The sequence below is a fragment of the Anabrus simplex genome, chromosome 6 (assembly GCF_040414725.1).
Source record: "Anabrus simplex isolate iqAnaSimp1 chromosome 6, ASM4041472v1, whole genome shotgun sequence".
NCBI classification, from domain to species: domain Eukaryota; kingdom Metazoa; phylum Arthropoda; class Insecta; order Orthoptera; family Tettigoniidae; genus Anabrus; species Anabrus simplex.
Window position 1 is genome coordinate 231136672 of NC_090270.1, and position 27847 is coordinate 231164518.

The 27847-nt window shown below is 40.5% G+C and overlaps 1 protein-coding gene across 1 annotated transcript in view; it reads left to right on the forward strand.

Moving 5' to 3' along the window:
• LOC136875944 (cytochrome P450 9e2) overlaps nt 1–27847 on the forward strand; it is a 152545-nt gene that overhangs the window by 82018 nt on the left and 42680 nt on the right. Inside the window, exons 6-7 of the mRNA XM_068228271.1 lie at nt 9863–10080; nt 22381–22528. Of these exons, the coding sequence (XP_068084372.1) occupies nt 9863–10080; nt 22381–22528 (366 nt within the window). The remainder of the gene's footprint in view (nt 1–9862; nt 10081–22380; nt 22529–27847) is intronic.

Consider the following 27847-nt stretch of genomic DNA (forward strand, 5'->3'; position numbering starts at 1 on the left):
AAAATTTGACTTAGTTTTTCTTCTAAACCATATTTGTTTGATTCCCTACCTTTAATTACTATCAGAGTGTCCTCGCTGTTGATTGTAACTCGCTAACTACTGACGATGGTAACTTTTATTATACATTTTGGCGTTTATTAAATTTTCTATTGATTCAGTGGGTTTTCATTAGCTCTCTGTGTCGAGCAACTTTGCACAAGAATTCCATTTCACATCTCGGAATGTCACAAAAGTCACGATGCATGTTCAGAAAAGGTCTCGTTTGTGCGGATCTTCTTTTCGTAGTCCCATTTCTTCGATGTATTTCTAAACGTTGAAATACCATAGAATTGGCCAAGCTTTAAACAAAACTGTACATTGATCTTTTGGTCGTTCATGATCCTGTTCGCCGTTAAGAACCAACGCACTAAAGACGCACTGTGTCAAACAGGGCATACACGGCACACACACGATGCTCAACTGAACAAACGTTGGGAGCAGGTGGTCAAAACCTGCTGCTACGAAGGTGCAGCGTTGTGTGTCGCCAGTGTTGCCGGATCGACCGTTCTAACTTCATTCACCTAAGGTTGTATTTTGGGTCAAAATTGGTAAAAAATGCGTTTTGTTCATCGAAAATCTTTCATCCGTCGAAGATGTCCGTAGAAGCGAGCCCTGTGTTGGCGCATTGTGTCGGTGATCTCTGTCTTAGAATAGGTTTCTTGTCTTGATTTTCTTATGTAGATTCCATTTTTGTAGTTTGAGCCAAATATGTTATGATGAATTTTTCTCTCCTTTTTACTCTAACTTAGTGAGTGCACATTTCTGACAGAGGACAAGCCGTTCTGACGATAAAGAGATACCGGCTTGATGAGGGGGTTGTAATGACGAATTCCGATAATTTTAGGAAAGCATTATTCTTTTTCAGCGTGATTTGTGTACCTATCTCGATTTTCTTTGTTCTGGACCCTAAAGGTTCTATATCAGTTTGATTAGATCCACTCACAATTATTATTATTTTAGAACTTATCTCCTCTTAGGACTGTGGCCCAGGTAGCAGTTTCCTTATCAATTTATATGCTGTCTACCCTTTAACAATTTAAAAGAAGTTGGAAGTTTATCGAAAGTCCCCGTTGGTAAATTATTCCAATCCCTAATATCTTTTCCTATGAAGTAATTCTTACCCCAATTAGTCCCCCTGAATTTATCTTCATATTATCATCCTTCCTCCGTTAAAAACTCCCCTCAAGGTAATTCTTCTACTAATGTTATTTCACGCTCTCTCTCCACTGACAGCTCGGAACCTGCCACCTAGTCGAGTATCAAATTTCAAATCTTCCCAGCCCAAAGATTGTAACATTTTTATAACCCTACCCGTTCGTCTGAAATCGCCCAGAAGATTGCGTGATGCTTTCCTTTTTGATATTTTTCAGTTCTCTTGTCAATTAATTCCATACCGGAAACATACCCTAATTGAGGTCTTTCCAGAGTCTTATATACCCTCTTCTTTACATCCTGACTACAACATTAAATACCATCATAACCATAGAAAGAGATCTGTACCGTTACTTACAGCATCATTAATATGATTAATCCAACGAAGATCTTTCCTTATATTAACACCTCAGTACTTTCAATAGTTCCCATAGGGTACATTCGCTCCATCAACGCAGTAATAAAAACTGAAGAGACGTTTCCTCTACTTAAAAACAGACCACTCAGTTTACCATAAAAATATAATCTGTAGCCCATCTCACAACTTCGTTGAGGTACTTTTGCAGTAGCTCAAAATCCTGAAAATTATTCAGTACTATATCTAGTATAATGTCATCCCTAACAACCCTTATCTGTTTAGTTTCTCTTCCATATGAGAGAATTAGCACGTAAACATTAAGAAAATATGTTGCGGTTTCGTCCTTACTTTTCCGAGGCTAGTTGTGAAGTGACGTGGCTGGCAGTCTATAGTTGTCTTCAGAATTCTCTGAAGGTTCATCCCCTGTGGGAATTATTATTATTACTATTATTATTGTTGTTACTACTATTATTTGTTATGGTTAATATGATTATTGTCACGGGGATATCGTAGGTTGCAGAGGTGTAAGAAGGTGCGGGCTTGAATGGGTGGACACAGAAAAGATGAGAGCATAATTTAAAACACCAACATTTGAAATTATATTACTTTCCTTTCTTCTTTTTTTCTGATTTTAAACTTTTATGAACAACACCAAATAACGGTTGAATAGACAAATGGTTAGCTCGTCAGATCTGATCACAACATTGACTCACAGTTAGAATTTAGTTACAAAATGAGCTTGTAGCTCGAAGTTACACATTTTCAAAGAGCACATTTGCTCAACTCAATTCATACTCCAGGAGACTGAACTCCCAAAACTTACTGCAATCTAGCTTCTCCAAGGCACAATTTTCTTATCCCAACACTAGAAAACCTTGAAAACAGAGTTCACTATCATTTCAGCTCTTCAGTCTATTACACACTCATCCATAATTAATGACATTTTAAACAGAGGCTATAAGTGCCCATTCTAAATGGCATTAATGGTTAAAACAAAAGGTTTAAGAAATCGGCCATAAACAAAATGCTAGGGGGCCAAACACTTGCACTCCTTTTATGAAATATACTTTGGAACACTTAAGATCCTATCTGGGCTTAAGGTGCGAAGTTACAGAGGCTAAGCCTATACTACAGAGGGTGATTAGATGGTGAAAATACGTTCCAAAATAAGGTTAAGATTTAAAGTTTTAGAAAATCATAGTCACACCCATACCAAGTTGAATGGGATTTAAAAGAGGGTAAACACTCTCTATTCCTTAAGTTACATCTTTCCCAGCAGGGATTATAATAGAATCCTTAGAGTTGCTTGAAAATTTACATTTAAAGGGTGATGTTAAACTTCAGAAATTTACATTAAGAAAGAATTTTGAAACCTTCCCCTCAAGTCAGCCTTCTGAAGCTATCACATATTTAAAAGACGTCTCTCATTACCTTGAGCTGGTGGGCCTTCCGACGACGGGCAAGGTTTTTCCCTGCCTCCACTAACGTACGCAATCTAGACTGGAGAGATGAAGAAGGCAACATGGCCCAAAAGCTCCCAGCTTTTACAGCAAAGGGGAACGTTTTAAAACTCTCCAGGCCGATGGCCTCTGCACACCTCCAATTTTGATTGTCTAACAAAATAAATACCAAAATTTCTGACTGGCTAAAATTTCCGGAGGAAGGAGGCTATGTAGCGCTGACAAATGCAGCACATACGAGTAAAAAAATGACAAACAGTCCAGGTTAACAAACATCGAAAATGCAACATACCTATGAAAATTAATTGTCCTTCTTCCCACCAGAGGGGGCAAATAACTCAACTGTAGTCATATGAATATTAAAGTTCCAAACTTCTTCCAATACGCAGTTTAGGGTTTACATCAGAGATGGCCTTCTAAAAGGCGCTTAGTTCAAATGTACGGAGAAGGTTTACCACTGGTACAGACCTCCACTCCCTAAGGTTTTGCTAGTCAGTACAGTTTTGAAATTTGGCATTTAGAAATTTTAGAAAATTTAAAATTAGAGATCAAAGTTAGAAAATTTCTTAATGGAGAGTCCATTCACAAGGAATTTTAAAGAAAATAATTCTTGATGTAATTTATGTTGTAGAAGTCCGGTCAGTTATGCCCAAGTTCGATGGCAATAGCGGCTGCCACTGCGGAAGCCAGGGTGCCCCTACCCAAGTACCCTCAGATGCCTCCCTCACGCTACCTTGAGAGGAGTAGCCTTGGTGATAGTCACTAAGCACTATCATAGTTCTGCCCAATGATGGAGTGGGCGGATGTGGTACAGCATCCCAGCCATTACCACTGATGATGGTGCCCAAGGTGGCCGTTGAAAAGGAGACTGGGCCGGAACGAGGCGGGCCCTTACCCCGCGCCGGTGCCTCTCGCCAGTTGTTACGACATGGCCTCAGATGAAACCAGGGCACTGCAACAATTAATTCCTGGGCAGCAGTAACTTATTTTATGGACAGAGATTTTATGTTGGTTGTGCAGTTAAGGTTGGCGGCATGTAGGACGAGTGCAGGGGATTCAGGCTCAAGCTTGGAGGCAGGGGGAAGGTAATGGCAGACAGGAAAAGAAATTACTGAAGGGAAGGATTTTAAAAGAAAAAATACAGTTTGAACCAAACATAAATACATACAAAATGTTCACTATTAACAGGGGAAGAAGGCCTCATCTTTTAAACTTACTTGTGAAAACTTACGATTCTAAGCTGCTAAGGAACGAAATATAAATAAATCGGCAATGTCATCACTTGGTGGCCTATACTGAAAAGCACAGTTTTATACAGGTTTTACTTGGGACAGATGTACCCTAAAAATCCTCTATGTGTCTGGATTACTCACCAAGAGGGTGACCGGCGTTAGAAAATCCAGAATAACACAAGGACCATAAAATCTGGGGGCAAGCTTGCCTGCAGGAACAAAATTGTTTACCATGACTTGATCTCCGACCTTCAAATTGGTGGGTCTCCGTCCACGATCATATCTCCCTTTCACTTTCTCATGAGAGGCCTTAAAGTTAATTTTATCCTTTCTCCACAGATCCCTGGTAGTAGTAATTTCGTGTGGCTATTTCTAGCCGAGTGCAGCCCTTGTAAGGCAGACCCTCCGATGAGGGTGGGCGGCATCTGCCATGTGTAGGTAACTGCGTGTTATTGTGGTGGAGGATAGTGTTATGTGTGGTGTGTGAGTTGCAGGGATATTGGGGACAGCACAAACACCCAGCCCCCGGGACATTGGAATTAACCAATTAAGGTTAAAATCCCCGACCCGGCCGGGAATCGAACCTGGGACCCTCTGAACCGAAGGCCAGTACGCTGACCATTCAGCCAACGAGTCGGACTATAAACTCGTGTCCTCATCCTGAGGTTGTGCAGCTCTTTTCAGGCACACCCCCGTTGGAGGTGAGCTGCATGTACCATTTTAACCACATACCAGCCCTCCTGCCATTCTTAAATTCCTGGCAGTACCGGGAATCGAACCCGGGCCCACGAGGACGGCAGCTAATAACACTAACCGTTACGCTACGGAGGCGGACAGATCCCTGATAAAATATGGGTATATTGTTCCTGGAAAAATCTCATTGATTGACGACTAATTGGAAAACGGAGTGTTAGAAACGAACTTAAAAATAAGAGATGCGGGAGAAAACTTGTGTGACTCGTGAACCACCGAAATGAATGCAAAAGATAGCCAATGCAGTGGAGTGTCCCAACGAGAATGATCTTCATGATGAAAAGCAATCAAGGCAGATCGAAGATTATGGTTAACCCGCTCAGCTAGATATAGTTGTGAATAATAGACTGACGTTGTTACGTGTGAGATGGATATATCAAAACAGAATATGTGAAATAAATGAGAGGCGAATGCCTTGGCTTTATCAGAGACTTTATCTTGCCAGGGACATAAAGAAGCAAAAATAGTATTAAGACAAGAAATAGAGGACTGAGCGGTGGCATGCCTAGTCGGAAACAACCATGAAAACTTTCGTAGACAACGTGGGCTTGCTAAACAAACAGGATTTACACGCTTAAACCATTTCCTTAATATCCTTAATATCACCGCCCATACTCTTCCTAATGAACATTTCTCTAATCTTTTCTCTAGTTTTGAAGATGCTCAAATGACCCCCTAATGGAATCTCATGGTAATACTTGAAGATCATAGATACAAGAACAGCCGGAACTACAATTTTCATTTTTGATCGTGCCTCGAAGGGCATCGCAGAACCCGATTCATCAGAACAGAAGTGACAACATGTTTCTCAGCAGAATAGGTTTCCATAATAGGAGCCAGCGCAGGATCTTTGCGTTGATACTTTGCTATACCTTGAAATAGCATAGGAGGTATAGAAATAGAAAGAGTAGAGCTTTCCTCCGGGTCAACAGAATCAACCTCGCAAGAAAACATACGGCTTAACTTATCTGCAATCACATTCTCTGATGCCGAATGTGTCGCACGTCAAAGAGAAACGCCGAGATCTAATAGCCAAACGGGTGATTCGCGCTGCACGACTGGGCCTAGACAAAACCCAGCTCAGAGCCTGAATGTCGGTCTCTAATTCGGAATTAACGTGTTCAAGATAAAGGCGTAAATTTTTCAAAGCCAACAGGACAGCCAGTCCTTCTAACTCGTACATGGAGTACTTGGCTTCTTGATCTGGTAAGGTCCTAGACCCATAGGCAATCGGCGGCCTCCCAAGTTCAGATTCTTGAAGAAGAACAGCAGCGAATGAAGGGGCGTCTGTCTGAATGACGAACTTCGTAGAGAAATCTGGCATTGCTAAGATTAGGGATTTACAGTGAGCGAACTTCAAGTCTTCGAACCGCAGCTTGCTGCGACGGCCCCCATTCAAAATTGACACCTTTCCAGCGGAGGAAGTTTAGGGGCGCCGCCCTATTAGCAAAGTTGGGAATGAATTTCATAAAGAAATTCACCATTCCGATGAATCCAGCATTCCCTTCAACATCTTTAGGGGGCTTAAAATCACGAATCGCCTGTGTTCTAGAATGATTGTTTGAAACTCCATCAGGTGAAACAATATACCCTAAGAAGGATATAGATGACTGGGCAAAATGTACCTTTGATAACTTGACTATTAATCCAGTCTTACGAAGGTGATTTAGGACTTCCTTTAGATGAGTTAAGTGTTCTTCAAAGGTTTTGGAGAAAATCACGACATCATCTAGATAATGGTAAAGATATTCAAACTTGATGTCGGAGAAGACCCTGTCCAGCGGTCCAGTAAGAACAGCTGCGCCCGTGGGTATCCGGAAAGGCACGCGGTTGTATTCGTACGAAAGCAGTCAGATATTTCGATTCTTCCGCCAGAGGTATCTGGTTATATGCTTGGTTCAGATCTAGGAGGGTGAAGAAATTAGCCCTACGAAACCAAGAGAAACATGAATGCAGATCAGGAAGGGGAACTGATTGCAATACAACCTTACGGTTTAGCGCCCTGTAATCAATAACTGACCTGAAGCCGCCTTCAGGTTTCGGCACAAGAAAGATGAGCGATGAAGGGCCTTCATTTTAGGTTGAGATAGCCTATATGGAGGAAACCTTAGGGGAACCGAATCCGTCACCTCGATCTTATATTCGATTAAATCAGGGACACCAAGAGTTTCCGAAAAATACATCGGGAAATGACTGACATAACTTGCGAATACTACCAGCCTGATTTCAGGTAGATGTCTAAGTTCTAACGACATCTCACTCTGAGTAGGTGAAATCACAAAAGATGATGCAGAATTACCTTTTAAGAGGGGAATATGGAAATTATTCTCAAATTTGAATGTGCAAGATTTACCTTGAAGATCTAACACCAGACCGGAATATTTCACGCTAACACATTTTACACACCGGCTCTGCCACGAAATTTGAAAAGTGATACAAGGGCCGGAACGCGCTCCAGTCAGTCTCGGGAGGTCAACTGAGTAGAAGGGGTTTGGAATCCACACTCAGCCAACCTCGAAGTGGTTTTCCGTAGTATCCCACTTCTCCCTCAGGCAAATGCCGCCATGGTACCTAACTTAAAGCCACGGACGCTTCAGTCCCTCTTCCCCGTATATCCCTTCCAAGCTTCCCATCCCATCCCTGCTATGCTGAACAGGGGCCTTGCGGGGGTGGGGGGAGTTAACCAATGATGGTTAAAATTCCTGACCCTGTTGCAAAATCCATTCGACTGGGTCAGGGGTGGAATGAATGAAGCCCGACGAGGATAGAATAGGAATTGTGCCGGCTGGGTGTATGTGTGATCTTCATCATCATTTCATCCTCATCCCAATGCTTAGGATCCCTACGGGCGTCAGATCAGAAGACCTGCACCTGGCGAGCCGAACCTGTCCTCGGACATCCCTGGCACTAAAAGCCATACGTCATTTCAGTTCATCATATTATGACCCAATATTAACACATGCTAATTAACCAGTCTTTCATTACGACACTCTGAAAGTAAATCAAAGGTATTTCACTTGCTCACGCGGTTCACAAAAATCGTACTTTGTTATGATGCACTCTTCTGATAGTATAACAATCTTAATATCATTTTTCTAATCAATCAATACATTGTTATGGTGTTATAATAATATTACCACCATAATGAATATAAATTATATTTTAAATATGTCGTGCAAATTATCGTACACTGTTATGCAAATAAAATGGTACTCAATTCAAATATTAGAATGTTCTTAAAAGTTCCAAAATTAGTTATCCAGAAAATACCTTACAACTACTTTACGTAGAATAATTAGTATCTACACAAGTTGAGATTGAATGTGTTAGACATGTAAAATATCACGTGCACTTCTTTAATCAAAAATGAGTATTGATTAAGTATCAAGAACGAATTATTAAACAACTGTGAGAGGCTGGTGCACTGCTGCCTGAGCCACGTAGGCTTCTCGGTTTCCAAGTATATCTCATATCGGATGATTTGCGAATTCCTCTACGACATGGTGTTTCAATTTAGTGTAGAATATTTCAGTGAAATCTTCGTGTATAAATGTGTGCGTAAATAACTCAAACATAAAGTATTTCTCGAAAATAAATGTGCAATTTAACCACAGTCGGCTGTACACTCAAACGATTGTTCAAATAAAACTCTGATTCCCCATACCACATCCTGAAGTAAGTAAGTTTGTGGATTTTTACATAGTTTAATCACAATTTCACTGTCCAAAAATAATTGCTAAATATTCCTGAAAACCCCAATCGCATTTTCCAATGTTCATACTTTGTATTAATACGAATGTCCATGCCGTGTTCCAACGTATTCATACACGTTGTAGGGAAGACATGTTAGTTAATAGTAGTTTTGGGACCATTCAAATAATGTAATCCGAAGATGAAATTAAATGGGGTATGGCTTTTAGTGCCGGGAGTGTCCGAGGACATGTTCGGCTCGCTAGGTGTAGGTCTTTTGATTTGACTCCCGTAGGCGACCTGCGCCACGTTATGAGGATGAAATGATGATGAAGACGGCACATACACCCAGCCCCCGTGCCAGGGAAATTAACCAATGTTATTTAAAATTCCCTACCCTGCCGAAAATCGAACCCGAGATCACTGTGACCAAAGACCAACACACTAACCATTTAGCCATGGAACCGGACAATCCGAAGTTAATAAACTCTCAAAACGCGTGTTCAGGAAATATCGTCTGGGAACTTTAACAGCAGGGCTAATTAAGGGTACAATATGATGGATTCATTCCTGAAATTTTGCCGTTACATATTCTGTATACAAATGTGTGTGCTGTGAATATAATATTCTCTGGCAAAAACGAGCAAACTGCCAGATTTCTATTCGTGAATCACACATCTTGTTATGCTGTGGGCATTCCATGCAACAACGGCAGGCTTACAGCGATGTTCGAATGTACTTATTGACGATCCTTCCATGTTGATTCCAATGGATGCCTTCGAAACACCACGTTACATTTAGAACTAAAGCAGATAATTATTATTTAAGTACCGTACGAAAATGTCTTCTGTATTATTTTTATATTTGTTTTTATCTAATGTAATATTATATGTTTATGTGTTTCACGCCATTAAGTATATATCTGTCTGAAGCACAATAAATAAATAAATAAATAAATAAATAAATAAATAAATAAATAAATAAATAAATAAATAAATAAAAAATAAATAAATAAATAAATCATTATATTTATGACGCCTCAATTGATTATCTTACCCAGTTTCATCACAATCGGTTGGTCCTACCCAAACAATTCCCTTGCAAGAAGAAAATAACTTTGCTTTGAACAACTTAAGGAACGTTGTGCCAATTATATTTTGTCTTCACTTGTGTTGAAGGAAAATCCAGCAACGAAGCCTTGGAAGTCGACCTCAGGGACCTCTACAGCAAGTTCTCAGTAAATGTGATATCCTCTATTGCATACGGCATCAGCATTAACGCGTACGAGAACCCAGACATGGATCTGTTCAAGGCTGGTACACACTTCAGCAACACACTGACCGGAGAGAAGGCGCTGGTGACGGCAGGTTACATGTTGTGTCCCAAACTCATGCGCGTAAGTCTTAAAATTCACAATCTTAGCGTTCAGACTTGAATGAAATAAGACCTACCAATATTATACAGCATTTAATACCTGTGATTACCTGTAATTTCCGTTTCAAAACCGGATCAGTCAATCAATCAATCAATCAATCAATCAATCAATCAATCAATCAATCAATCAATCAATCAATCAATCAATCAATCAATCAATCATCATTGGCCTGCATTTGGTATTGTAAAACAGGTGGAAGATTCTCTATCAGTTAATTATGTAGACTTTTATCAAATTATTTTAAAGTACGTGGAAAAAACTGATCGAACATTTCCCTCGACACATAATTACTTATAGTAATTACCGTGAGGTACTTTCACCCTATCAACTCGGTAATTTAAACTGAGAGAACTTTTCCTTGCCTCTGTGGTGTAGTGTCTAGTGTGATTAGCTGCCAATAACGGAGGCCCGGGTTCGATTCCCGGCTCTGCCACGAAATTTGAAGAGTGGTATGAGGGCTGGAACGGGGTCCACTCAGCCTCGGGAGGTCAAATGAGTAGAGGTGAGTTCGATTCCCACCTCAGGCATCCTCGAAGTGTTTTTCCGTGGTTTCCCACTTCTCCTGCAGGCAAAATCCGGGATGGTACCTACCTTAAGATCACTTCCGCTTCCTTCCCTCTTTCTTGTCTATCCCTTCCAATCTCCTCAACCGCACCCCTCCCCACAAGCGTTCAGCATAGCAGGTGATAATGCCCGGGGGAGGTACTGGTCATTCTCCACAGTTGTATCCTCCGACCCAAAGTCTCACGCTCAGACACACTGCCCTTTAGTCGGTAGAGGTGGGATCCCTCGCTGAGTCCGAGGGAAAACCAACGCCGGAGGGTAAACGGATTTAAGAAAGAAAGAAAGAAAGAAAGAAAGAAATGTGTGCAAATTAATTGTTAGTCATTTAGTTCATTAGTAAGAATATAGGTGTACTTTAATAATAGTCTCACACTTTATAACTTTATTAGATCACTAGCATGTACCCGCGGCTTCGTCGCGTTTATTAATTCAATAGCTAGATGTTTTTAAAACCATTTATTCAAAAGCAGATTAAGAATATTTATTAACACATATCGTTTTTACATAAATTGCATTAATTACATTATTTTATTTTTTAAAAAAATATTGTGTCTCCAATGCTTAAGACATACCGGGTTGGTGGATGGTACAAATAATATTTAAACAATATAGCAATTCTTTTCGGATTCGACAGCCATTTGTTTTACTCTGTTTCTTTCCCCTTGTACAATTCCCTGCATGCATCAGCCCTTCTTTGGAGCCATTTCTGATAAGCCTTCTTTTTACGTTTACAGGCTGCTCTCACTTCACCATCCCACCAAGATGTTCGCTTTTCCCATCCTTACACAGAGTTGTTCCTAGGCATTCCCTTGCCGTTGCTACTACAGCATCCCTGTATGCCACCCATTCTCTTTGTATATCCTGAACCTGCTTACTGTTCACAGTTCGGAACTTCTCACTAATTATAACCATGTACTTCTGTCTAATTTCCTCGTCCTGGATATTTTCTACCTTTATTCATTTGCAGACAGATTTCGCTTTCTCTGTCCTAGGCCTAGAAATACTTAGCTCACTGCAGATCAGATAGTGGTCTGTTTCATCGAAAAATCTCCGAAAACCCCGTACATTCCTAACAGATTTCCTGAATTCGAAGTGGGTTAAAAATAGACTATTATGCTCCTTTCCCATGTGTAGCGGTGAATAGCCTTATGCTTGAAGAATGTATTCGTAAGTTCTAAACCCATACTAGCACAGAAGTCCCATTCTTGTTAGCATCCATATTTTCCCCATATTTACCAATCGTATCGTTCAGTTCGATTATCAACTCTGGCATGAAATCGCATATTAGCACTATCCTATCCTTGCTGTTGACCCTGACTACGATGTCACCCAACGCTTCATAAAACTTATCAATTCCATCCCCATCTGCTCCCTCACATGGTGAATACACTGAGACAATTCTCGTCCTAATTCTTCTAGCTACCAAAAAAACCCACATCATCCGTTCGTTTACGTTCCCAACAGAAACTCTGTTGCGTGCAATAGTGTTCCTGATGAATAGCCCTACTCCAGACTCTTCCCTTCCCGTTTTAACACCCGTCAAGTACAATTTATAATCTGCTCTCTCTTCCCCGTTATCTTCCCTTACCCGAATATCACTTACTCCTAGCACATCCAGATGCATCCTGTTCGCTGACTCAGCCAGCTCTACTTTCTTTCTCCCATAAGCCACATTAATATTGATAGCTCGACTTCGAATTCCATTTCGTTCGCCAAGTTGTTTCCAATGAGTTCCTCGTCTGTCAAATGGGAGTGAGACTCCGTTACTCGCGTAATTGCGAGGCTTGCCTAAAATGTTCTGAGCTCGGTAAATTCATGAAGCAGGATGCTACCCTACTTACACATTGTTCAAGTGAGTATCTCTCCTCTAACGGGTTATGGACCACCGGTGAATTGTATAGTCGTAGCCGCCTGAGCACAAGGAGGGCCACGACTCAGAATATGTCCGAGATGCCCACTCCCATTCCATAGCAACTGGTATCCCGACCCGCAAAACCACTTACTAGACCACTCAGCTGTTTCCCGTGGTTCACGAACTAGGAGATGACTACAGTAACCCAAACCATGAACCATCAATAATAATAATAATAATAATAATAATAATAATAATAATAATAATAATAATAATAATAATAATAATAATAATCAGCCTACATATTTGCGTATTTACATTTCTATGGTTTCAGTCAGATTTTTATTTTATAATTATGACACGCCTAAGTAGCATAATTGTAGTGTTGGTACTTATTAGTTAGTAGCTTGCTTCACTGCCTTGAAATCTTTGTGTAATATATAGTACTAGACGATGTAGAAAGTCAAGAATAACGGCCGAGAGGATTCGTCGTGCTGACCACAAGGCACCTCGTAATCTGCAGACCTTCCAGCCGAGCAGCAGTCGCTTGGTCGGCCAAGGCCCTTGAGGGCTGTAGTGCCATGGGGTTAGATATATATAGTACTAGCTATATTACCCGGCGCTGTTTGTACTCTTTATTGATTGCTTACTTATTGCGTGCTAATTATGTGCGAAGCGAATTTCTTTTTTAAAGATTTCGATACTGTGACGTTGACCAATTAAGAACTATTTTGTAGTTTAAGAGTAATTGTTAAGTGTTTAACTTCAAGTTTTAGTTATATATTACTTTGTTTCTCGTTAATTAAACTAATCTGTCAGTTTGGACATTTTCTTCACCTTTCCCATGTTAACGTTGAAAAGATGTAGGCGCGGACAAAACGGAGCCTGAGGCTCAGTTGTAGTTTGCGGTTGACAAGCAATTTTCTCTTCTGCATGAAGATGCTTCTCTCACGTTCGATGCAAAACCGAATTTTTTGGCTGCAATCCCCAAAACGCCAAATCACAGATCTATCCTCTACAATCATTGTTTGTTGTTAGTACAATTAGAACAAGGAATTCGTTGCCCTGTGATCTCAGGGACACTATATATGAAAAGGTATTTAAAAAGACATGTTGGCAGTAGTACATGGATGGATTAAGTTCATTGTAAATTCATGAATTCTGTTTACCTACCTCTTTTGTTATTTCATTCTGCGTTTTACTAAGTTTCGCAATAAATGTACTTTTCTTGACAAATTAAAAAACCTCTCTTCATAGTGGCCTATTTTACGTAATGTGAGTCAGGTTAGGAACATCCTGCTACCGTGTGTGACAGTAGACAGTACTACCTGCGACTGTCTGGCCGATGGTCAGGCGGCCAGTACCAAACCTGGCAAACTAGGGGAGAATCAACGGCTATGGGCGGATGAGCTCTCTCTTAGTAGGTTTGACAAAGCCTCTGGGTAGGAAATAACACATAAAGTCATCATAGTTCAGGGTACTTTCTTGCCCTTGGGGCGGAAAACTTCCCCTAAAGGCGGATGAACCATATTTGGTCAACGGCATAGAAAGTCCTCAACGACGGACCAGGCGTAAGGGCAGTAAATCCCTCCTCGGCTGGAATGGCGGACGAAGGTTGCAGTGACTAGGAACCCTTCAATTATCTTGCATCTGCTTGCCATTGAAAACAGTTCCTTAGTCATCAAGTACAGTGCGTTTGTTGAAGTGCAGCAACACTCTCACTCTAAAATAACCTCACGCACAGCAGTCTTCCAACAACAAATTGACTCTTCCAAAAGTCCTGTGGCGATCAGGAAGTTGCGACGGGGGCAGGATGGTGATGTCTGGAAGCTTCTAGTGATAAAGTGGCACGTAGGCGGTAGATGTGTGTTCGGTCATCTTGCTTAGGATTGTGGCTGTAGAGCAATTCGGTTGCTGCATCTACGACTATTTAGGGTCCACTATGCTCACTCATCTCACATGGAGAAGGGGCTAGTAAAGGTGCCCTAAATATAGTCAACCATTTCTAGTACTAATTGGATAGCCTTGTCCAATGGTATCACCTCAATGTGGTCGAACAAGAAAGAAATTAAATTTTGCTACATGGAACTTAAGAAAACTTAATGATGTCCCTTCAAATAAGAGACCCGAAAGGAGAACGGGCCTTGTGGGTAGAGAGTTACGAAGATATAATATAGATATAGCAGCACTCCAGGAGATCCGCCTTGCTGAAGGTCAGCGAAATGAAAACGGTGCTTGGTACACTTTATTCTGGAAGGGTAAACTTACCAACGAACACAGAGTACACGGAGTAGGCTTTGCAATCGAGAATAAGCTTCTCAGAGACCTGCTGGAGCTTCCAACTGGACATAATGAACACATCATAACATTAAGACTTCGATTAAATGACGACCAGCAAGCCACAGTAAGTTGCGCATATGCCCCCTCATTAGACTCTGATAATGACATCAAGGAAACATTCTATTCAGATCTGGATTACATCCTATCAAACATCAATCGCCTAGACAAAATCATCTTGCCTGGTGATTTTAATTCCAGAGTGGGAAAGGACCACAAAGTATGGAATGGTGACATTGGCAAGGAGGGAGTTGGCAGTAAAAACTCCAGTGGTATTAGACTCCTCTCAAAATGTGCTGAACATGGATTGATAATCACCAATACCATATTTCGCCAAAGGGATCTCTTCAAAACGTCATGGCTGCATCCTAAATCGAAACACTGGCACCTCATTGACTATGTAATCGTCCGCAAGCAAGATGTACGCGATGTTATAATCACCAAAGCAATGAAATGTCGTGTGGCTTTTAGTGCCGGGATATCCCAGAACGGGTTCGGCTCGCCAGGCGCAGGTCTTTCTATTTGACTCCCGTAGGCGACCTGCGCGTCGTGATGATTAAGACAACACATACACATACACCCAGCTCCCGTGCCGCTGGAATTAACCAATTAAGGTTAAAATCCCCGACCCGGCCGGGAATCGAACCCGTGACCCTCTGAACTGAAGGCCAGAACGCTGACCGTTCAGCCAACGAGTCGGACACCAAAGCAATGACGGGAGCTGATGACTGTTGGGAGATCACGGACTTATTAGATCAGTGATGCTTTTGTCACTTTCCACCTAGAGGAGGAAACAACAGAAGAGCTGCAGACATACTTTTGACACCGAGAGGTTTGGCAATACCGAAACTAATTCAAAATGTCAAAATCCAGAGAGCTCCTTCATCGGACTTTGCCGAAGGAATATCAGTCTGATGTGACACAACAATGGGAGAGTCTGAAGACCGCTATTCAAGATGCTTGCAAAGAAACAGTAGGATACAAGACCAGAAAACAGGACTGGTTTGATGAAAATGATGAAATTGAAGCATTGATCTCAGAGAAGAGAAAAGATTTGCAAGCATGGTGAATGGACATGAACTCCCACTTTAAGAAACAAGCCGTAAGTATTGCCAAAGTAAATGTCCAAAGAAAACCCCGTGAGATCAAGAATGCGTGGTGTACAGCAAAGGCAAAAGAGTTGCAATATCTAGCAGATAAAGATTCACGACAGTTCTTCCAAGAGACATAGCAGTTTATGGTCCCACCACATTTAGGAGGAATCCCATTTGGTCCAGCGACAAGAGTACACTTTTGAAAGATCAATACTCCATCATGAATAGATGGAAAGAGCATTTTGAAAACCTCTTGAACCAGGAATCGATTATTGATGAAAAGTGCATGATATATTAAAACAAGCTCCCATCAATGAAGAACGTGGTTCCCCGCCAACACTAGATGAAGTTAAGCATGCTGTCAATCAAGCAAAGCGTCACAAAGCCTCTGGTCCTGATGGTATACCAGCGGAAGTTCTTAAAGAAGGTGATGAGGAACTCATAACACATGCATGAACTGATTGTCAAAATTTGGAGCACTAAAGAAATGTCTCTTGATTTCAGAGGCCGTCTGGTAGTTCCCATATTTAAGAAAGGGGATCGAACAAACTGCAATAACTATCGGATAATATCCATACTGTGATGCTGGGAAAGCTTATTGCTCGAATCTTGGCAAATCGTATTATACCCTTCGTGGAGAAAATACTTCCTGAGAGTCAGTGTGGCTTCAGGCCTTCTAGAGGAACCACAGATATGATATTCACAGCTCGTCAACTTCAGGAAAAATGTAGAAAACAAAATAGACCTCTTTATATTGCTTTTATTGATCTTACTAAGGCATTTGACTCGGTGGACCGAGCAGCTTTGTGAAAATGTTTAGCTCTATATGGTTTTAAGCAGAAATGTATTGCTATATTGAAATTGCTCTACACTGATATGATAGCAGCTGTCATTGGCAATGGTGCTATTGGAGAGCCATTCCATATCAATACCGGTGTTAAGCAAGCCTGTGTGATAGCCCCCACTTTGTTTTCCTTGTATGTTGCCGCTGTCATGGAACTTGTCAGATATGATATCCCTCCAGGAATACACATAACATACAAGATAGATGGTAAACTTTTTAATTTGAGCCGTTTAAAGGCAGAACTTGGACATTCTCTGCTGCGTTAGTTGAGTTACAGTTCGCTGATGATAATGCTGTAGTAGCTCAGACATAAGAATAGCTTGTGATAATCCGGAATGCTTTTTCCCCTGCGTACAACAAGATCGGACTCAAACTGAATACCAGCCAAACACAGATCCTATACCAGCCAGCCCCTGGGGAAGGTCAAAGTGATTTCAATGTCCCAATTGATGGAGTGAGCCTTCAAGTTGTAAACACCTTCCCATACATTGGCAGCACCCTCACATCAAGCGCAAATATAGATTCAGAAATCCAACACAGAATTAACCGTGCAGGAGCATCCTTTGCTAAGTTAAGATCTCAAGTTTTTGACAATCATGATGTCAATATCGCAACAAAGATTCTTGTGTACAATTCTGTTGTAGTTCCAACCTTACTCTACGGATATGAATCTTGGACATGCTACAGTCGACACCTTAAGAAGCTGGAACAATAACATCTGCGTTTTTAGGAGAATACTGCAAATAACTTGGCAAGACAGGCGCACAAATATCAGCGTTCTTGAGGAGGCACACACCTCCAGTATAGAATTGATGGTTTTAAGACGACTGCTACGATGGACATGACACGTAGTTGGCATACCCAATAATCGCATTTCCAAACAAGTATTTTACTCTGAGCTATCAGTAGGTAAACGCTGTGTAGACCATCAGAGGAAGCTATTCAAAGATGTAATCAAGGTTAACTTGAAGAGATGTAACAATGATGTTGATAACTGGGAGAACTTAGCCCTTGACCGTTCATCCTGGAGATCACTAGTCCATCATGGCACACTATCTTTTGAAGAAAACCGCTGACGTACAGCGAATGACAAGAGGTAACGTAGGAAAGAAAGAGAAGTGCTGAGGAAAAATAGAAACAACATGACTGCTCTCCGAACGCATAGATGAAGAGGCATACTGTCTGGAAGACAAACCTACTCGATTAAGAGTGTTTGCTATCTTCATCATAATTTTACGTAAGTTTCTTTCATTCTTTAATGCGTTTCTTGTAACTATGTACAATTGAGTAATGTATTTTGAAACTGTACTTTGATATACTGAAGTGTTATAAGAAGATTGCATCCAAACGAACAGAGCGAAGCTTAATACAATTTTTGTCCAAAGGAGTTGCTTTGTCTGAAAATACCATCACGGTGTACGCCTAAGCTCGACAGTAACGCACGTCAGCACGCTGGCAATGCAACAATGGACAGTTGTCGTTGTTTTCCCTGTCGTCTCGTGGAGCACTCGCCTTACAGGCAATATATTTGCCTTTGTGACAGTCACGTCTTTGGTCAGCTGAAGAAAGCGGTTCCTGATGCCGTGGAAGAGTTTCAAACCGCAACCAGCGTCTTCAGTTGTTCAGGGCGTAGATATTGTTCGGTGCTGGGAAAGACACATGCACGGCGGGAACTGAAGACGGTGGTGATGACTATTGTCTTAAGAAGAAGTCCAACTGGGCAACCATTCTCTGTTAACACTAGTCAAAGGGAAAAATTGGATGATGTCCCACAATTCGGAAAGAGAAGGTATCGGTAAAATGAAGGCAAGGGCCACGAAAGTAAAAAAACTCCCCAGGCCTGGAAAATCTAATACTGTCGGAGTCGGAAGAGAACAAGAGTTGGCCAAGGAATGTCGAATAGGAAAGATGAAACCGAAGAGTCTGACACAAGTAAGTGGAAGCAGTAGCGAATTAGCTAGGAGAACCATGGTAGCCAACTTGCGCTCGAAAGTTCAGAGCCCTGCTCCACCCTCCCTACCCCTCCCCCAACACCCCTTTCGGTGGGAGATGATTATCTATTGCACCCGCCCCCTACCTAAATGGCACCGGCATGGAATCTACAGGGTCGCACATGGGTCAAGAAGTATGAAATAAATAGGCGCTGAACTAAAGTAAACTTAAATGCGTACAAGGGAGGAGAAGCGGGGCATATATAACTAAAAATGAGAACACATTCGAATTAAAATATTTAACTCACAAACCGGTTTATTCAACCTTAATGATGATGGGAAATGGCGCACTAAATAACACTAATGAGTTACATTAAAATTTATAAATATTTGTGGTGGTTTGTTAGGTGGGCATCTGTCCGTTATACTTGATAGAAACGAGTACGTTTATCGCGAAGCGATGTATCGTGACATGTAGCGAATGGTAATTTTATCATAACACTGAGGCTATATTATCGCTAACATATAAAACTAACATGCGTCCGACAACACGTCTGAGCAATCCCTATTCTAATGAAGACCTAGATTTCCCAATGAAATGACGTAAAAGAAAAAAAAATACACACATATGATACAACACCGGGGTTCGAACCGACCCTCGTTATTATAGACATCGCCAAGCTGATGGACAGAAACACCACTGACCTTATGTACAACAACACATGACATAAAGAACACATAAATGATACATGATATGCAACAAAATACGTAAAAGGCACTTTGATATTTCTTCTGACGCTGTAGGCCTCCAATGCCTAGGTTGAGCATCGAACTGACAACCTCTTGCGATGAAGGCAGGGTCCTGTAATCCCTATCTATATTATACTCGAGCAATTAACAATGGTTCATTGGCAAACATTATCATTATCGGCCGGAGCGCTTGTTATTTATTACACTGCTCTGCCGTGTTAGGTAAATCACATTATTTCGCCGTTCAAAGAAGCCAACTTCTCTTTAACAGCAATGTCGCTCCTTCCTCAGCTTACGGAACGCCCGCACAAAAAAAGCACAACTGGGCAAGGTCAGACGAAATGCCTCCATTCCACACGCGGTCGACAACCCACCATTAACAGGCGTAACATTTCCTTTCAAAAGGAAACGGTAACACTTCTCTCGGAAGTACTTCTGCAATAAACTATGCTCTCACAGACACGTGCAAATCACCTTGAATTCAACACATATTTATCCAACAGTATCACGTCATTATCACAACGCGACCCCGGTATTACAATGGTAATCTTTGCCCGATTATTATTATTATTATTATTATTATTATTATTATTATTATTATTCCTGCCATCCTACATGGCTTACCCGCTACATTACTTATACATGGTCATCGTGCGGAATCTATTCAGCAATTACAACACAATTAAGTGCTCGCTCGGCAATTAACATCAGATTACTGACTGCTCATTAATCGATGGTCAGCGCATGGCCACTTTATCGTCAAGCGGCATTACATTCATTAATTAATTACTATTCACACGAATATATTTGACACACGAATTATGATCACTTCCTGATAAATTTAATCACATAATCAATTTAATCTTATCACTTCCTATCTAAGTATTTCAAAGGGTGGAGTTTTTGTGGCTGTCAGTTCGGCCGCTGAGCCTCGTAGTTACGTGCCTTACACGCAATAGTACTTACCGTTTTACTTGCTATACACTTATCAAATTAATGATTACTCTAATAACTACTCTCACTGCATCCCCTAACTAATTACTCGTGGTCTTCTGACTCAAATAAACAAACAGAATCTCCCAAGAAAGAAATAATTGAAGAAATCTCTATCCCATGAAAAGCTAAAGTATTATATTCCCTAAATTATTTACAATTACTCAGACCTGTTGTCGGTTTCCTAAACTAAGAATTAATAACTACGCGCCCATTCCGGCGCTCTATTTCAATAGGACTACATCTTTAATCTCTTATAGCGTCAGTTTATAATAAATATTCCCATCCCTCTATGCATGCCAGATAATAAGACTTTGTACTCATCTCTATCACATGATGACACCTTCGTCAACTCAGGAGGTCCATCATGAGCTTACTCCTCCTCCATGGGCACCACGGTGATTACTTCATTTTCCATTCCATCTTGGAGTTGAAGATCCATTGTTCGATGCTGGTGGAGCCGCTGGCAGCTAATCCTGTACACACACAACGTCACTGTTTAATTCACACTTCGGTTAACAGCGTTCACTGTGAACGTCCGGTCACGATCTCGTAAGCTATTACGTAGTCCGCGGTTCAGTACCGAATCTCGTCTATCTCTCGGTTTTCCTATTCAGTCTGCTACTACGTCAGATTATTATACTATCGTAATGATAATAATATTACTTTACACATCACGGTTTCTAAAAAGTTAACACAGGCGTCACAGAGATCAAAACTATACACTGTTTATGCGAATTGTATCATTTCACTTAAAATAGGAGTTAACTTCACTTGAACAAAGAACTAACGAGAGCTTAACCGAGCATAGCTTCGCCGCCGATGAGCCGCTAACACCGAATGACGCTTGTCCCTTACTGGAGCAGTTTTTACAAGGGAGCGGTACCCCTTCCACTAATTTGCGTAGCGCCTATTCCCGGCGTACTCGAGGTATGATAGTACGGTTAATCGGTGACCAGTATTTAGTTGATGCGATTGAGACATAACAACTCAATTATCCTTCGGTGAATCTTCTTAAATTAATTAAAATCTCTCCTGCTTCCCCCACCATGCGTGGTAAACTCCCTTTCTCGAGGACGTGTCGTGAGAATAAACAGATGGCCCAGTACTTTTCCACGCAGAAACCACACAGTATTCTTTCTTCTTCTGAAAGTTATCACGGAAGAGGACATTAAACACTCTAAATAAATGTCCCAGTGACATTTATCCCTTTTAAATCGGGAGATGACCCCCTAATTCGAGTTTCATTAATTTTCTAGATCGTAGGTAATTAAGTTGGCCAGTCCGAGTCCAAGATGGCTCCTATATTTCGTTTCGAAAAAGTTAGTTTCCCCTCATTCTGTGAGTCTTGAGGAGGGATGTCTTCTCTCGAATGATGTCACAGGGATTCCCCATTCATAACCCCTCTCGGGTCTAAGTTGGCTTGGCTTCATCTGCGGGCCCCCGCCACACAAAGGACAATACTGCGCAATAAGTTGCAGACAAAGAAATCTCGTAGAATAATTTTTTAAAATACACTATTTATCCATCTCAATGATATGAATATTAATTAGTTTCGGCATGACCTCTATTAATGATGTGAATATTAATTAGTTTCGGCATTCTATCCCTTAAATAGCATTGCGTGCGTAATTACGGAGATCAATATCAACCAAAGGTCCTTGGATCATGCCCCTGTCGGGTTCACTATAGACTATCTCATTCCATCATCCGTATAATGTCACTCTTATATAGCATGTTATCCGATATGTATAGTATTATTTTCTAGGCATCAGTGTGTGTTTCATTTGAACATTTCTTAGAGAACGTTCATATCTTACATTCCTACCATAGAAGTGAGTAGATAAATCACGACATAACTCTGGCTTGTATTACAATTTCTTCTGTTCTTTCCAGCTACTTGGAATCCGCTTTGTGTCACGTAAACACCATGACACGCTGCACGACTTGGTACAACAATCAATGGACCAGAGACAGAACAGCAAAACATTTCGACCTGATGTCATCCAATTGCTGCTGTCAATGAAAGAACAAGAAGAATCAAGTACGTATTCTACCGTTCCAGCCTATAAGTTGGGCGCCGGCTTTTAATCACGGGGTCGAATACAGGTGATCCCCGGTGATATTTCGAAATAAAATTTTTAAAACTGATCTAAAATTAATAAGCAGTAATGATACATACATACATACATACATACATACATACATACATACATACATACATACATGCATACATACATACATACATACATACATTATCATTATAGACTATTATGCCTTTCAGCGTTCAGTCTGCAAGACTCTGAGAAAATACTAAACGTCGCCACAATCGTCGATTTGCAACTAGTGCTGTGGACTTATTCAGTTCTATACCTCTCATCTTTAAATCGTTAGAAACCGAGTCTAACCATCGTCGTCTTGGTCTCCCACTACTTCTCTTACCCTCCATAGCAGAGTCCATTATTCTCCTAGGTAACATATCCTCCTCCATTCGCATCACATGACCCCACCACCGAAGCCGGTTTATGCGTACAGCTTCATCCATCGAGTTCATTCCTAAATTAGCCTTTATATCCTCATTCCAAGTACCCTCCTGCCATTGTTCCCACCTGTTTGTACCAGAAATCATTCTCGCTACTTTCATGTCTGTTACTTCTAACTAATGAATAAGATATCCTGAGTCCACCCAGCTTTCTCTCCCGTAAAGCAAAGTTGGTCTGAAAACAGACCGATGTAAAGATAGTTTCGTCTGGGAGCTGACTTCCTTCTTACAGAATACTGCTGATCGCAACTGCGAGCTCACTGCATTAGCTTCACTACACATTGATTCAATCTCACTTACTATATTACCATCCTGAGAGAACGCACAACCTACATACTTGAAATTATCGACCCGTTCTAGCTTTGTATCACCAATCTGACATCAATTCTGTAGAATTTCTTACCTACTGATATCAATTTAGTCTTCGAGAGGCTAATTTTCATACCATACTCATTGCACCTATTTTCAAGTTCCAAGATATTAGACTGCAGGCTTTCGGCACAGTCTGCCATTAAGACGAAGTCGTCAGCATATGCCAAACTGCTTACTACATTTCCACCTAAGTGAATCCCTTCCTGCCACGTTATACCTTTCAGCAGATGACCCATGTAAACTACGAACAGCAAAGGTGAAAGATTACAGCCTTGTCTAACCCCTGTAAGTACCCTGAACCAGGAACTCATTCTACCATCAATTCTCACTGAAGCCCAATTGTCAACATAAATGCCTTTGATAGATTTTAATAATCTACCTTTAATTCCATGGTCCTCCAGTATAGTGAACATCTTTTCCCTCGGTACCCTATCATATGCTTTCTCTAGATCTACGAAACATAAACACAACTGCCTATTCCTCTCGTAGCATTTTTCAATTACCTGGCGCGTGCTGAAAATCTTATCCTGACAGCCTCTCTGTGGTCTGAAACCACACTGGTTTTCATCCAACTTCCTCTCAATGACTGATCGCACCCTCCCTTCCAACATGCCAGTGAATACTTTGCCTGGTATACTAATCAATGAGATACCTCGATAGTTGTTGCAATCCTTCCTGTTCCCTTGCTTATAGATAGGTGCAATTACTGGTTTTGTCCAATCTGAATGTACCTTACCAACACTCTACGCTAATTTTACTACTCTATGAAGCCATTTCATCCCTGCCTTCCCACTATACTTCACAATTTCAGGTCTAATTTCATCTATTCCTGCTGCCTTATAAAAATGGAGTTTTTTTTACCATCCTTTCCACTTCCTCAAGCATAATTTTACCAACATCATTTTCCTCCTCCCCATGACCTTGGCTGTTTGCAACACCGCCAATATGATTTCCTTTTATATTGAGAAGATGTTCAAAATATTCCCTCCACCTCTCCAGTGATTCCCTGGGATCTATTATGAGTTCACCTGAATTACTCAAAACACTGTTCATTTCCTTTTCCTCTCCCTTCCTAAGATTCTTTATTACTGTCCAGAAAGGTTTCCCTGCTGCTTGACCTAGCCTTTCCAGGTTATTACCAAAATCTTCCCATGAATTATTTTTGGATTCAACAACTATTTGTTTCGCTCTGTTTCTTTCGTCTACGTAAAAATCCCTGTCTGCCTCGGCCCTTGTTTGGAGCCATTTCTGATAAGCCTTATTTTTAAGTTTACAGGCTGCTCTCACTTCATCATTCCACCAAGATGTTCGCCTTTTCCCATCTTTACACACAGTTGTTCCTAGGCATTCCCTTGCTGTTTCTACTACAGCATCCCTGTATGCCACCCATTCACTTTCTATATCCTGAACTTGCTTACTGTCTACTGTTCGAAACTTCTCACTAATCATATCCATGTACTTCTGTCTAATTTCCTCGTCCTGGAGATTTTCTACCCGTATTCGTTTGCAGACAGATTTCACTTTCTCTAGCCTAGGCCTAGAGATACTTAGTTCACTACAGATCAGATAGTGGTCTGTATCATCTAAAATCCGCGAAAAACTCGTACATTCCTAACAGATGTCCAGAATTCAAAGTCGGTTAAGATATAGTCTATTATGGATCTGGTACCCCTGACCTCCCATGTGTAGCAGTGAATAGCCTTACGCTTGAAGAATGTATTCGTAACAGCTAAACCCATACTAGCACAGAAGTCCAGCAAACGCTTCCCATTCCCATTAGCTTCCATATCTTCCCCACATTTACCGATCACCCTTTCATATCCTTCAGTTCTATTCCGAACTCTCGCATTTAAATCGCCCATTACCACTATTCTATCCTTGCTGTTGACCCTGACCACGATGTCACTCAATGCTTCATAAAACTTGTCAACTTCATCCTCATCTGCATCCTCACATGGTGAATACACGGACACATTTCTTGCCCTAATTCCTCCAACTTACAAGTCTACCCACATCATTCGCTCATTTACGTGCCTAACAGAAACTATGTTTCGTGCAATGGTATTCCTGATTATTCCTGATAAAGAGCTCTACCCCAGACTCTGCCCTTCCCTTTCTAACACCCGTCAAGTATACTTTATAATCTCCTATCTCTTCCTCATTATCTCCCCTTACCCGAATATCACTTACTCCTAGCACATCCAGATGAATCCTCTTTGCGTACTCAGCCAGTTCTACCTTCTTTCTTCCATAAGCCCCATTAATATTGATAGCTCCCCATCGAATTCCATTTCATTCGCCAAGTTGTTTCCAAGGAGTCCCTCGCCTGTCAAATGGGAGTGGGACTACATTACTCCCATAGGTCCGAGGCTTGCTAAAAATGTTCTGAGGTGGTAAATTCATGAAGCAGGATACTACCATACTTGCACATAGTGCAAGTGAGGATCACCCCTCTAACGGGAAAATAATAAAACGATTATAAATGAGAATGTTTTGCACAACGAATTTAATTTAAACTTTGGCAGTGCAGTGCAGATGCAACATCTCCTAATCCTACACACGTGTACCGTTGAAGATATGATTCAGCCTGCCGATTTTCCACATACATCCTGCTTCAATACGAACTCTTCTTTCTCATATATTATTTTCTCATTACATCTTAATCATACGCCAATGACATAACCAATTCGGTTCAGTATAACAAAGAAAAAAGAATAAGATTAAGGAGATAAAATCATTAATTAAAACTCACAAGGTCAACTGAAACCCACTAATAATAATCCATACGGACATTACAAATTTCGGTTATATCTTCCAAGTATCATTTCAATATAGTACAAATGCTTTATTTATTAAATGTGTTAAGTCGGTTTTTCGAACAACATTCTATTGCACTCATTAAATCGCTGACATAATACCACACTCTCTCACAATCATAAACTCCAAAGAAAAATACATATCGAGTGGTTGAAGCTTCGTTAAATAAATACATCTATACGAGTTGATTTACCAGACAAGCATTTACCGACGTAACACATTACATATCATTTCATTTTATTTACCTCTTATTGGGTTTCATTATTAAATTACTAACATAATTGTTCCAAAAATAAATTTGACCTGTGTGACCCTTTGTAGGTTATATTACATCAAATTCAATCAAATCAAAATAAAAGTAAATCATCCCAAATTAAGTTAAATGAAATTAATTGGATCAGTCAATTAAATTTATTAAATCAATAAATATATTAAATTCGTAAAATCTTATTAAGCCCAATTAAATAAATCAATTCAATCATCTTTTTTGCTGAATCATCCCTACAATTAACTACACAGAAACGAACACGGACTGAACGAGTATATCTGATCTAATACTGACATGAGTAAATCCAACCAAAAATTTAATCTCATATACAAACACAACTAGCTGTCTAATTACTATATTCCACCAATATGGAAATCGTACGTTAATAAAATAACACTAATAATAAATCTGTATCGAAGAGCCGTATGGAATATAAACAAACACAAATCCCCCAAAACTTACAACTACACTGGCTTTAGTGCAGTGGGAGGGGAACCCTGCCTCAAGACATGGCAACCATATGGAACTGAGTCCACAATCAATAAATCACAACAACCACAAAACATAATTTGCTTTGTCAAAAACACATAAAACAAATATGTCACACATATAAACAAATAAACAAATAAACAATAAACAAATAAATCCAGGATGACAACCATCAGCGCAGAACTCAAGTCCAATGACCCGGTCGAGAATCGAAACTATGTCCCACATGACATCCAATTACAGCATACCTGAAATGCCTTGTCTTCTACTCAATGTGATATTCAGATGACGTTAAATATTCAAATAAACATTGTGTTGTGATTCTACTTAGTCAATTGGAATTGTATAAAATATCATCAAAATTAATCATCAATGACCGTATCTCAACAGGATATAATATTTCACATTCAGACGCAACGGTAAGGAGACTCTTAATTTGACAGTAAACATTTACCTACAATCGCTATCTCTGGCGTAACATATATCCTCAGCGTTCCTCACGCTATCTCTATAACAAGGCAATCTCATTCATTCTTCTTCCAAATACCTTATAATCTGGCCCCTCTCGGGCTAACAACATCCACTGGTTGAAATCTCACCAGGATTAGCAAAATATTCCTCAAAATCGATGATCAGGAATACACAATCTCTTGCCTTCAATTATCAGTTCCATAATATCTCATATTATATTTATCGCTTATTTTCTTCTTCTCACTGCCGTTCTGAATGTTTTAAATATATCATATCTCTACAAATCACAAAATAAACACAATTTAAAACGTCGAAAAACATGAACTACCTCGCAGCACAGATCGCTATCTCGACCAAAATCAAATCACTTATTCTCGCACGATGATTTTAAATATAAACTGTAA